Source organism: Hippocampus comes, unplaced genomic scaffold (assembly GCF_001891065.2).
Source record: "Hippocampus comes isolate QL1 unplaced genomic scaffold, H_comes_QL1_v1.1 scaffold185, whole genome shotgun sequence".
Classification (NCBI taxonomy): domain Eukaryota; kingdom Metazoa; phylum Chordata; class Actinopteri; order Syngnathiformes; family Syngnathidae; genus Hippocampus; species Hippocampus comes.
In genome coordinates, this window is record NW_017805931.1 from 145,669 (window position 1) to 158,711 (window position 13,043).

Below are 13,043 nucleotides of genomic sequence, written 5' to 3' on the forward strand. Positions count from 1 at the left end.
CGCCGGACGCGCTTACGCCTTCCAGGAAGCAGCGGCCGATCTCGCTCAGGTGGGGTTGCTCCTTGTCGTACTTCTTCTCCAGGATCCGCAGGAACTTTCTCTGGAACTTGTAGATCTCTTCCACGTTGCCGAAGATGCTGCAAAGCTGCTCCTCCGTAAACATGTCCGTCCTCCTGCGGCACTGCTTGATGTAACCCTGCGCGACGAACAAAAAAAATGGCCATCGCCGAGCGTGAAAGGAGCCGCTTGGAAGAGCGCCGAAGCGCTGCGCTTTTCCTGCCGGCGGGCTACTCCCGCCCCTCCCGCCCCTCCGACGATGAAGCTGACCTCGCAGATGTCCTTCAGGTGGTTGATGTAATCTCGCTCCGTGCTCATGATCTCTTTGATGACGTTGGCCCTCATCTGCTCCTTGCCGGGCAGCCCGGGTCCCGAGTACGATCCGAGTCCCGGCCATTCTTTGGCCCCGGCCCGTTCGTCCGTCTCCAGGTGGGCGTTCAAGTCCTCTGCGGGCTCGTCCTGGTTCACGCGCAACTAGCAGGGGAGTCGGGAAGAATAGATCGCATCTGAGCCGAGACGGAGACGAGGACATGCTGGATTCGAGTTTTGCGCTCACAGTAGAAAGCACCCCCCCCCCCCCCCCCCCCCCACACACAGGACTCACTCACTCACCCGAACAAAGCAGGCCGGAAACCATCCCTCATTGTCTCCGATGCGGCCCCACCACCACTCCTTGTTGGTGGCGTCCACCACTTGGATGACGTCGCCGGCCTTGAAGCCGAGCTCTCGCTCGTCCATGGTGACGTGATCCCAGAGCGCCTCGGCGTACACCACGTTGCCGTCGCCGATGAGCTGCGGGGAAGCGTCCCGAGGGAAATCGGTTCACCTTGACTCAATCGCTTGATGGGATGGCTCGTTTCAATGTGCCGCTACTGGCTCACTGGATGATTTCTTTTTTGAATCCATTTGCACCATAAGGAAAAGAGAATGACATTCAACCCCCCCGTTGGCCCTATTTCTGATTTGCTCACAAATGACCACAGAAGACAAATAGCTTCAAACTCTCTTTTTGTTTTTATTGTTTCGAGACATGAAATCAAGTCTGAACTCATTTTCGGTTTCCTCTTTTCCGGGAGTCACACAAGTACGACGGCGTCTCGCTCATCTTGGGAGAAAAAGTCACCACTTAGTCAGCGCTCGGAGACAAATTAGTGGACGTGAGCAGAGCTCCGAGAAACCTTTCAAATGCTTTGCGGCGATTGTTCCACGTTCTAAAAGAGGGCCCACTTGCGCTGTCTTTGAAAATGGGAATTGGGATTTTGCTTGGGAAGGCTGGTTTCGGTGGAATTTCTTTTGAGGTGTGTCGGAAAAATGCCATCATTTTTGGCATCAATGTTTTTTGTTGTTGTAACTCCCCTCTGGAGGCATCATCCACTTCCTTCAAAATGACCCCCATGTGGTCTTAAGAAAGGGGGAGGGGAGGGGGGGGATATCCGTGGCCATTAAGAGGGTTGCTCCGGCTGGCCGGGAACCGTCAGATGCTCGAGGCATTGTTGTCCCGCTGCCCCTTCTGGCGCACTGAGCGAAGCAAGTGCCGCCATCGTAATGTGTCGTTTGGCTTTGAAAATGTATTTCAACGCCAGGCCTGGAATTTTTTGGGGACACGGGCGCACTCTCTTGTGAGCTGCCGTGACATTTTGTCACATGAGCAAAGGCAGAAAGATAGAAAGAGGCAGAAGATGAATCAAACATGTTTGATGTTAGCAAAAACAAACGTAGCAAGGTTCATCATCCAGACCACCAGATGGAGGCAAAGCACCCCCCCCCACACCGCAAAAAAGGTACTCGCATCACTTCAAAATTAAGTGACGCCTTGAGATACGAGTGCCTCTCAGCACAGCCGAGACGCAAGCATCAAGTGCAGATCCGAGTGCACTTGAGCCCCCCCGCCTCCAGATGGCGCCAGCCAACTTGACTTCATCTGCTCACCGCCAGTTTACCTTCGCCAGAAGGACAATATTAGGACTTTTTTCTTTTTTTTTTTTTGGAAGCGTGACAGCAATTTCCGAAGAAAAAACACATCCAAATGAATTAGTCGTCGTCGTCGTACGGCAGTTTGGATTCGTTTCAACGGGGAATACCTCCTCAGAAGGCAGGTCTCGGGGCCCCACTGTAGTTCCACGGATGCCACAAGATGCCAGCAAAGCACAACATGATTTCTTTGCACCGAGATGGCGCTAACGGAATACTTTGCTTCGGCCTGGGCACAAAAACAGCAAATGGGTGCTCGCGTGCGCTTTTCAGCAAAGAACGGCGGACATGTGAAAAGATGAACTTGAGATAGTTACAACAGTGCACTGAACTCTGACGTGAATACATTTCTTCCTCGCCGCTGCTTGGTGTTTTTTTTTTTTTTTTTTTGGGGGGGGGGGGGGGGGGCGGCCTGATTATGACGAGGCCGCACTCTGTTTTTAACAGCTCTGAACAGGTAAGAAAAAAACAAAAACCTGGGAGGGACATTGAGCATTTGCCAGTGAAAAAAAATGTCTGGGCGAAGAGGAGACTGGGTCGGCCAAGCGTTTCTCTTGCGCCGTGTGGCCCCCATTTTGGACAGCCATCAGAGCCGGAAGGTGAGCTGCCTCAAAAAGGCAGCCGGCCCTCCTTTATGGCGCCGCGCTCGGGAACTTGGGCGGCGTCCTCCTCCTCCTCCTCCTCCTACTGGAAAGCCAACAGGAACATGAGCACCACGTTGATGATGATGAGCAGCATCATGATGAAGAAAACGACCACTTTTTGCGTCTCGGGAGGGAGGTTGCAGCGCAGCACGGTGTTGACAAATCCCATCCGCTGCCTGCTCCACCTCCCCGGAGCGCCGCCGCCGCGAGCCATCAGTGGCGCGGCGTCCGCCTCTTCCGGCTCCCGCGGCTTGGGGGCTCCGCGCCTCCTCCGTCCGCTGCCCCCCAGCACCGAGCCCCCGCACCACAGCGCCTGCTCCGGGCCCTCTTCTCGTCCGCCTTTGCCGTCGGCCCCCGACGCCGCTCTCCTCCCCCTCCCGGTTGTGGCCGCCGCCGCCTCTTCTTCTCCTCCTGCCACTTTGACGCCGCTCGGCGACGGTGTGCGCGTTGCGGAACTATTTGCGGCTTTGGCGGCGAGGCGGCCCCTCCTTTTTTCTCTCCTCCCGCACCGCTTCTCCTGGCGTCCCCCCGGACGCTCAAAATATCAGGACAGACGGCAGAAGGGGATGCTGCGTTTTGACCGTCGCTGCTCATATCTCCCGCGACCGTCCATCATGTGTCTCTCTTCTCGTTTTGGGGCGGTAGTCCTCTTCCCATCGCGGGGACACCCCCGCCCCCAATCCAAAAAGGATCGCCGGCCGTGCCCGCCCGCCCGCCCGCCAGGCTTTTCCCGGTCAAAAGGAGGCTAGGCTCTGTGCTCTGGCGGGAGAAGCTCCGTCCGAGCCCTCCAGGATCGCCCTTCTTCCTCTTTTGCCTTGCCGTCCTTTCTTTTTCTGCGCACACCCTTGCGGAGGCAGCAGCCAATCAGCACAGAGAGAGTACGAGAGCGCGGCGGCCCAGGCTGCGCCTGAGCGAGCCCTGAAGAAGAGAGGTGGGAGGAGGGCTGCGTTGTCGGGCAGAGAGCCGCATCGATGGCTCCGACCGAGCTGACGGAGGAGAGAGACGACGGAGCCGCTCAACGTGAAATCTTCGCCGACCGCTTTTTGTGTCCCGCCGTCTTGACGTGAAACCAGGCCGTGCCCCAAAAAACGGGCGGGTTGAAAAAAAAAATAGTCATCCAAAAACACCCCATCACCTACAAGTCCACTTTCAATACATTTAGCGTGTCGTCGACTAGAACCACGCCCCCCCCCCTCCAAAAAAAATCTCCCGTCGGGGATGCAACAGCATTGAGCTGCCCGCCATTCTGACAGTTGCCCGTTGTCTGCAAACCGGCAGACCTGGATGAGAATTGGGTGTTTCCGTGGCGTAGCGCAGAAAATAGAGACTGCGGCAAAAATGAGATGAAAAGCGCATCGAATGAGGGAAATCAAAAACAGCTCCATACTCAACGGGTTTCCTTCTTCTGGAACTTTCTTGAATTTCCACATCGGACACCGACAGAGGGATCATTGGTGTCTCTCCCTCCCTCAGTTTGGCGAGGTCTTTTGCTCTCGCAAGAGTCGTAGGTGTCACAAATTCGCAAGCGGCTTTGACGACACACGTTGGTCTCCGAGGCGCACGCGGTTCTCCCAGCGCTCCTCACCTGCGCCAAATTTATGGGGAATGAGGGGAGCCGCCTCGACTGGCCGGGAAAGGAGCCCGCCGCGCTCACCCCCACAACGGCGTCAAGGCGATTTCTATACTTTTCCATAGTTTACCAGAAGCCAGAAAATGGCACCTGCGCGCGCAGTTAGATGGCAGGAAAGTAAGGCCCAAGGTGTCTTTCAGTCGTCACCCGTTTCACCGAACCACATCTGAGATTTTACGTTGAACTTGAAATTCATCGCACGAAGTCGACGTTGGGAGCGAATGTTGCGCAAGCTCCCACGTCTGACTGACGGTAACTGCGAGCAGGCAACCGCTTCCCGCGAATAGGCCAGCCCGCTAACACGCAGCTAACGTGAGCATTTTCCGAGCACGTGCGAGGTAGACCTTCCCACGAGCAACGTGACTCGGTTGGCAAGTTTACCGGGGAACTCTTTGGCAAACATTTGCGAGGGATTTCGATCAATCAATAGTTCACTATGACAGGGTGGACGCGTAACGCTTGTGGACGTGCGGCTCCACGCGCAAGATGTACGCGGCATGTAAATGGCAAAACAAAAGTGTCAACGTTGACCCCTTGGCCCTGCTTCAGTCTTCAGTGAAGAAAGACAAACGCCACGGTCCGAGGGTCACTGAAAACTGATCGCAGGGCGTCTGAAAGGGGCGATTGGCCTACGACGACAGGGCGGACGCGCCACAAACTTGTTGGCGAAGATGACGGACTTGAGTTTCTTCGCTTGCGGCGAATACGATGGAGAATCGGCAGACGATTCTTGCAAAGTACCTCATTGACAGCCAGCTGCTCCCCGCCGCCTCCTCCCGGATGTCCGAAACAGTGAGCGGAAGCGCAGAAGTCTTCGTACAGCAAGTCTTCCTCGCTGCCCAGCTCTTCTCCGGACCTGGACTTGTGGGAGCCCCCATCGGGCAGAGGCGCTGCGGAGTCAAACGGGGAGGATGGGACCAGAGGAAAGAAAGACGGCTTTGCCCGAGACTCCAAATTGCCGGTAGCGCGCGTGACGACCCGAGCGTCGTCGCATCCGGTCTGGACTCGCGCCGAAAGCCTTTTGGCCATCGAGCGGAAGAGCGGGAAAAAAAAGTGAGCTCAGCGAGGACGCCTTAAGGGCAGGAACGCCATCGTCAAGCCAATTGCACTGGCAATGGGGAAGCCCAATTCCCCCCCACCCCCTCAATGCTATTCGCCATGCGATGGGGGGAAAAAGACCCATGACGTCCACTCATCAAGCTAGGGTTGCGCATGAAGAAAGTGTCCGAAGTTGAGCGTTTCTGCCGGAGCCTGACGACTCCAATGACATTTTGCTTCACGATTTGTTCCACTTAAGATAAATGGTCACATTTGGAACAATGTTAGCCTCCGATGTCCTCCGATTCTCGAATGGTGTCAGAGCTGGGAGGGGCTTTCGTATCCAGAGTGAAGCCTCCCAAGCACACGGAAGCTGCAATCACGATCCAAGTGGGGGGGGCTTCCAATAAGCAAGCTGATCTAATTTTACGCAGCTATTATTGGGTTTTATTGGGGCCGGCATCCTCTGAAAACGCCCGCGCTTTGTGGACACCTATCAAAGGAGCTAAAAATACTCTTGCCGTCGCGCCTCATCATGGCCCTCACCAACAAATGCCTTCGCAGTTGTGGCAAACGTGCGGACGTTGTGGGACGAAGAAAAAGGATATAGAAGATATGTGCATGTGCGGAACCAGGCGAACCAAACTTGGACTTTTGTGGTGAACTCTGCCTTGTGGAACAAACGTAGCGCACTGTCACTATAAGAGTAGCGCCCGGATCAAATCCCGTGGGAACGCGTAGCGCAAGTGAGACTTAGACCGGGAAGTGAAGGGAGGATGACGTTCCTGCGAAGGAGGATGGTCTCTGAGCTGCGCGGGCCGCTTTTTCCAACTTGATATCGCCGCCATTAGCATTTTAACCCGGGCGATATTCAGGTCATTGCTAACTATTTTAGTGACCATGAAGCAGGTTAGGTGTTAAATTTGGACGGATGATTGATGATGTGAATGATATTTGTCGAGTACGATATCGTTGTTTGGGAATGTGAATGCCGCCGCCGGTGGGTCGCGTGAACGGCCGTGCGGCGCAAGTGTTCTCCACGTGACAAGATGTCAATATGTTTTTCTGATTGTGAAATGACGTCAACTGTTTGATGTGTTCTTTAGAGGGGAGATGATTTTTTTTGTCTTTCCGCGTGTCTCGCGCGCACCCAACACGCCGGAAAGTGTCGAGTAAGTGTGTCCGTCCGCCTCTCGACCCATTGGACCGGAATGTCTAGTCGCTCTGCAGTTTCATGGAGTGTTGTGGCTCGGAAATAATGTCTTTTCATTACTGTTTCCCGATCAAGCAAGCCACCGCTGTTGTCTATCGTTGTCTACTTTTCTTTGATCCCTTCAAATCCAATGAACATTCAGTCTTTTGTCTTCTTAACGCTGTGCATTTTTTGTTGTTCAGTCAGGTATAAAGCCCACATCAACATTATTTTGTGTTGGGTCAAGTCTTCTCACAGACCCGGCCACACTGATCGATCTCACTGGCGGGATTGGAGGGCGTTCCCTCCAGAGCCGCAGACTTCCTCTGATCGCCATCGTTCTCCCGCCGCCTTTAAAGGCTGAGCCGTGCCGACAACTGGCTGTCAGATGCCTGGTCCTCGCCATGGTTTGTCTCATTGTGTAAGTCGTGGTTTTTTTTCAGACTTCAGAATTCGTAGCGATCTTTTCTGTGGTTCTCATCATTGGATTTCCTTGTCTTTTTATGACACGCGATTTACGTGATTTTCGTCCTTGCCTTCTTGCTTGGTCGCCTTTAAGGGCACTCTGGCCTCTACTTTAGCAAAGCAGAGGCAACAAGCCACGCGGAAGAAGAAGAAACGGCCAAACGCCGGCGGGAAGCGTTGTCGCCTCACTGACCAAAATGATGTGGAGGAAATGGAGACATTTTTGCAGTACGCGCGCAACAACTGCATCGATTCAGGGAAGCCGTTGGGTGCTCTCCAAGCAATCACGCATACGGGAGGGCACGTGGGTAGGAAATCCATTTCTATATTTGAGTCTTGTTTGCCGCGACAGCTCTTTTCACGTCTCATTTTCATTTTCATGCCGCGCCACGTTATAATGTCTGCATTGTACCCTGGCCGGAGAGTTGGTCAAATGTCGGGCTAAAAACTCAAACCAATTTTACAATCCGATTCCCGGAAACACACTTGGAAGTACAGTATGCGCTTTGGGGAACGTCTTACATCAATATGTTTTCCTCCTTTGGCGTTGCCATTTTAATGTGGGATGCTGGAGAAAAAAAAAAACCAAAACATCGAAGTTGAGTCCTCTTCAATAACGGTAGAGCATGAAGTCACGCAGGATGAGTGGCTTTTCTACCATGACCTATATCTGAGAGAGCCTCTTATTTTTTTTCTTTTGATTGACGCCCTGAGGCACGCTTCCCTTCCCTTCCCTTCGCTCCCTTCATTTTCCACACCGAAATTGTTTTCACAAATGCCAAGTCTTGTTGCGATGTCAATCTGGAGGCTACTCGTTGTCGACGCAACCGCTTCTCGGAAAGACTTTTTCAACCGTCAGTGCGCTTCATATCTGTTTTCTTTTTCTCAAGCAAATCATCCCTTCCGATCTTGTCTTCATAGCTTTCTATTATAACTCATGTTCATGGTTGAAAAAGTTCGGAAAGGATTGATCTTGCTCTCTTCGTCGACACCATGCGGGTCGCCGCGCCACATTTACGCTCATTTCCGTTAGCTCGTCGATGGCATCATATGAGTGGATGAAAGCAGGTTGATCTAGAAGGATAAGCCTAGAGTTCACTGTACGGACATGATATGGCGGGATATCGATCAACCGCAGCCTGCGAGAGTGTACCGAGGACCTCATCGAGTCCGGGCCATTTTAGATCAGGTTCACCTTGAGATCCAAAGTTGCAAAGTGTGAAGGTGTGGCCCAAAACCCGCCCCCACCTCCCCATCTATTCCGAAATCAGACTCAAAGTTCACGAGCACTTGCCAACCTGTTGCCTGCCTCACGCCAGCCTCTTTGACATGATGATGCGCACGTCGGGTAAGAGACGAGAAGGAAGTGAAGTTTCAAGTTCGGAATGGCGATGGAAAGAGAAAGCATTTCTTTACCTGTGGTGGAGTGGAGACTCTCCAAGCTCCAATAGCGAGACAGGACACCCCTCAAAGTGCCGCTCAGGCTACCATCGAATCCCCCGATACGTCCGGCCACCCCGAGCCCGGCGTCCGCCACGCCGTCCGTACTCGCGCTCGTCAGTGATGCTCCGCGACGGTCGGAGCCGGGCGACTCCCCCGAGCTGCCGCGACCGCAAGCGTCCTTGGGCGGGGGCGCGCTCCCTTCTGAGCTTTGATGGGTGCGCATTTTGATGCGGACGCAAACGCCAAGGGAGGGAATTGTAGCGAGCGATGCAAAATCAAGCGGGGCGGCCGAACGAGTCCTTTTAGTCTGCCGCCGTGGAGACGAGAGACTTGGGCTGCCACGGCCGGCCGGCTGAGGTAAGCTTCAGCTGTCGCCTTGATTATTTCTACTCCCGTGCGTCGAACGAGGGTTGGAGCAATCCATCCTTGCTTTCATTCCGCTCTCTGCTCCTGTGTGTGTGTGTGTGTGTGTGTGTGTCTCTCCACCCTATTTGCACACTGCTCTCTCTCTCTCTCTCTCTCTCTCTCTCTCTCTCTCTCTCAACTGCTACTCTCACTGCCCTCTCTCCTTCTCTAACTGGTATAGCATGACATCACCGGGGTATTCGCAGGGGTTTTCTGAGGTTCGATGATGTCAATGGCTGGCAATTGCACGTGCGCGCATAAAAACACCAACGCCAAGGGGGCAGCGACCGGTGCAGCTTTCCTCGGGGAGATTCACAGACCGCACTGTCCAGAGATACACGCGGCGATATCTACGTACTGTGTGGATGTACAGTAGATGCATTGTTTGTTTCGAATACTTCTGCGAGCCCCAATTGAGAGCGGCGTGCCTTCATTTGGGCGACGACGTCGTGCCACAGCACGCAATTCAATAGAGTGAGTCAATGATCAGATACTTACAAAAGTTTGAGAAGCGCCTTCTCCGGCCTAGACAATCCAGACCAATCGGGGTGCTCCGGGAGAAAGCGTGATCCTTGAGCCATCGAGAAGAAGAGAAAAAATCCTCATCGGGTGCGGCGGGAACTCTGGGCTGTCAGAAGGAGAAAGGGATTTGGTCACGACGCTCATCCGTTTCCACAACTCTGCGGAGTCACCCGCGTGGCGTGCGTGCTCGCCGATGCTGAAAAGCGGGAAAGGAAAGAGATGCCGGAGAGAGAGAGGCTCCGCCGGAGGTCAAGCGGGAGTCTCCGCAAACGTCGCGGGCATGAGGGTAGGGAGCAGCGACGAGCCAATCCACAAACAGAAAGGCGGAGGCGCGCATCGGAACGCCAGAGAAATGACGCCGGTTGACGCAAAACGTTGGCCAGCAAGTCTCCCTGCCGGCTCGGTGAAAGAAAAGCTTCACCCGGCGAGATCGGCCACGTCGTCGGCTTGGAGACCGAGCTGTGCCGCCGGCGGAGTTCCAGAGGCTCAGACCGTCGTTGAGAGCCAGTGATCGCGAAAGAGCTAAGCTCAGACCGGAACGTTTCGAGACCGGGCGGAGACGCCGCGGACGCGTGCGGACAAAGGCCCGTCCGTCAATCTGTGGGCAGGAGGGTGCCGGAAGTGGAGCCGCCGGGCAGGAGGCTCCACTTCCCGCCAACCAAACTTTGCCCACCGAGTCTCCCGGATCGCTGAAATCCCAATGCGGGGAGCTACCGCAAAGGCATTTGAACATGCGCCTTCGGAGCACTGCCACGCGTGGGCGTCTAAAAAGGAAACGCCTTTGGATTGTCCCGAGGTCATGTTTGTTGATTGGCCCGTCGCCTCTCGTTTTTCGGCGGCGATGACGTTCCTCAAAGCTTTTCCCGGCGTTGCGGCGCGCGTGATAGTTACCTTTGCCTTCAAGGTCGCGGCTTTGTTTCCATTTGGCTCCATTTTTTCACCGACGTCAACGCAAACTCCATCGCGACTTGATTGCTGTTGCTTTCGTGCCGATTTGGTCTTGTTCTCTGCTTTCGGAAAGCCTCGGTCATCGATCGAACACGAGTCTCCGGTGCCGAACTTGAAAGGAGGAGCAGAATGGCCCGAGTTGTTCTTGCGTTTTGTGAGCCCGCGCGTGGCAAAGACCTTCCTCCGGTTGTTGTGCTGAAGCGAAAGTGCTTTCAGCCTTCTGCTTTTACTTTGAAGGGGGCAGAAGTGTTCGTGGACGTTCTCGAGTCCCACCAGGGCATCCAGAGAATCATCCGACTCCTGACGAAGATCTGAAATCGAATGCGTGCGAGTCGTCCTCGAGTCGCTCCGGGGTCCCCGAGCGTAGCCTCCCGTCGTTCTTTTCGGGCTCACTTCGAAGACTTTGTCAACTAAGCCGGCATCATCTCTTCCACATCCTTGACATCGTTGAGGGCGTCCTTCGAGGCATTCTTTTGGCTGAGGGCGGAAAAAGACACAAGCGGTATTAGTGCGCTAGTGCCCTACAGGACCCGTCCGCTCGACTCCGCGCCGACCTGCCGAAATGTACTCGACGGTTGCGTATTTGAAGGAACTTGACGGGGATTCCTTCCGTGTCCCAAAAGCATGCACGTGAACGTCACCGTGAACAGCTTGTGAAATCGGCAATCGAGCTCACCCTGCAACATGAGAACAACGGCATGGAAAATAGACGCCGTTCAAATCCTTTTTTTTCATGGAAATGCGGCATATGCGCTCTATCGCTCCCAAAATACCCTCTCTCGTTTGAACAAAGCTTCGGAGTCGACGTGCTGCTTCTCCACACCGACTCTCCAGTGTGCCGAACTGCTGCGTGGCAGTGCCAAGGTTACGGCTTGGAAAGTAATGGCCAATTTAGCGCCAGTCTGTCAGTTATCAGCGAGGTTCGCGACACCGTATCATGAGTGCAACAAAAAAAGCAATCTCGAGCAACAGAGCCATGAATCCATTTGTGTCCATAGCATGGCAGTTACCGGTGATTTTTCAATTCCGCACTGCCAAAGGGAAGCACGAAAAGACTCGACAGTGCTGTCCGAGGTCTGGTTCCCTAACCTCAGTAATGAGTCTTTTTTTTTTCCCCACAGATAACGCCGGTTGCGTCAGCTCCATCAAGCCCTGATGTTCATCTCGCTGGATCGTTCATCAAGTGCGGCGTGCCTTGTCCAGGTCGGGGATGAGAAGCTCCTCCGTCTTTCAAGAGGGACTCGGAGTCGGACCCGGATGGAGGCCCGACCCGACCCCAGATGAGCGGAAGAAGGATGGATGGACAAATGGATGGACCAAGATTCTTCTCCAGCATTTCCCGGTAGCCACAACGATGCCAGCACGGAGGAAGGCACGTACTGTATAAACAGCTGCCCAGGCAACCTTTAGTTTGGAAACGGACTTCAGTTGACGTGTTTCCGGTGAAGTGCCGCCGCAAAGTCCAGAAGAGGTGAGTGTGGTCTCTCTTTGATTGTTTGTCAACGACGTCATCTATTCTGGCCAAGCCCCGTCGAGCGCTTTACGTTTTGAAGGAAGCAGACGGGAGAAATCTGCTTGATTTTTCACTGCTGCGGTGCGCCGCCGTGGGGGCCGGTGACCCGCGACATCCGGCAGATGACGTTGCGTCTCCAGGCTTGAAGTGGAACGCTGTTGCCTAGCAACGTGTCCGACAGACACGTTGCCGGTTGTTTTGCATTGGCCCGCTCGGTATTGTACGCTGTTGGAAATCGATAGCTCGTTTATGATTCGACACGGTCACGTTTGTTGATATGAAATAAGGTGCGGCTTCATTAAATCAGACCTACTTCGAGACTTGTGCCGCATTTCCCCATTTGCAGTACTCGAGAACCTTTTCAAAAGAAATGTACTCACTTGCAATTAGATTGACCTTTTGCTTTCACTTGAGCAAGGAAAAATAGTTTGGGGAAAAAAGTAGACTTGAAAGTGCTTTACCCAACTTTCTTTATAAGAAAAAAATATGTTCAGCCTAAAATGTTTGTTGTAAAAATAAATAAGTCACCCCTACAGTGTGTGTGCATATAGATGGATAGACAGATGCATACTTACTTTTCTGTGGATCAATGTGCAAGCTGTATCCAGCACCAAGAAGTAAACGTGAGTCGAAAACCAGCTTAGCACCGCTCCCATGGTGTATCTCACACTTCATGTGCACACATAACCAAACAAGCAAAGTTCAGTCTGACTTGTCACTCTTAAGCCATATGACATGCCTGCAGCGTTCTCTCGTCCTCAGTCGGTCCCATTCCATCAACGCTCCAAATTTGAAAGGAATGGTCCTTTCCTTCCTCCTTCGGCTGTACTGAGGCTCTTTTGTCCACAAGGAAAAAAGCAAACGTGTCGCTCCGTGGTAATTCTGTGATCCTCCTACAGCGGCTTAATCCACCTTGAAAAAGGCATGCGCGCTGTGATCTCTCAAGAGGACACACACTAAGATGCCTTGCTATAAATACAGTGGCGTAAAGTGCAGGAGGGCATTACGAATCGCTCCGTTGAAGAAAGCGCCGAACGCCCAATGAATTGATCAAAAAGGAGCATATCCATGTTTTTCATTTTTGCGTACACGTGACTTTATGGCCCAAAAACCGTCAATCAGCTGCAGCTGCAAATACGGCGTAACCTGGGTGATTTTTCTATATTTATGACAGAAAATATATGATACATTATTGTAGTATGTGGGTAAGTGGCC

At 53.4% G+C, this 13,043-nt stretch overlaps 1 protein-coding gene across 3 annotated transcripts in view; it reads right to left on the bottom strand.

The window, feature by feature from the left end:
* The window catches only part of arhgef4 (Rho guanine nucleotide exchange factor (GEF) 4), a 16,637-nt gene extending 3,877 nt beyond the window's left edge, over positions 1–12,760 (bottom strand). Inside the window, exons 1-7 of one of the 3 annotated variants that reach the window (XM_019889997.1) lie at positions 12,404–12,760; positions 10,259–10,792; positions 9,344–9,473; positions 5,044–5,192; positions 670–849; positions 328–531; positions 17–196 (exon numbers count right to left, since the gene is read on the bottom strand). In XM_019889997.1, coding sequence (XP_019745556.1) covers positions 17–196; positions 328–531; positions 670–849; positions 5,044–5,192; positions 9,344–9,473; positions 10,259–10,792; positions 12,404–12,484 — 1,458 coding nt within the window. In that variant the 5' untranslated portion in view covers positions 12,485–12,760. Of the gene's footprint in view, positions 1–16; positions 197–327; positions 532–669; positions 850–2,787; positions 3,786–5,043; positions 5,193–8,413; positions 8,766–9,343; positions 9,474–10,258; positions 10,793–12,403 lie in introns of those variants that run through there. The other 2 variants (XM_019889998.1, XM_019889999.1) reach the window with 2 other exon arrangements.
* Positions 12,761–13,043: the final 283 nt, after the last annotated feature.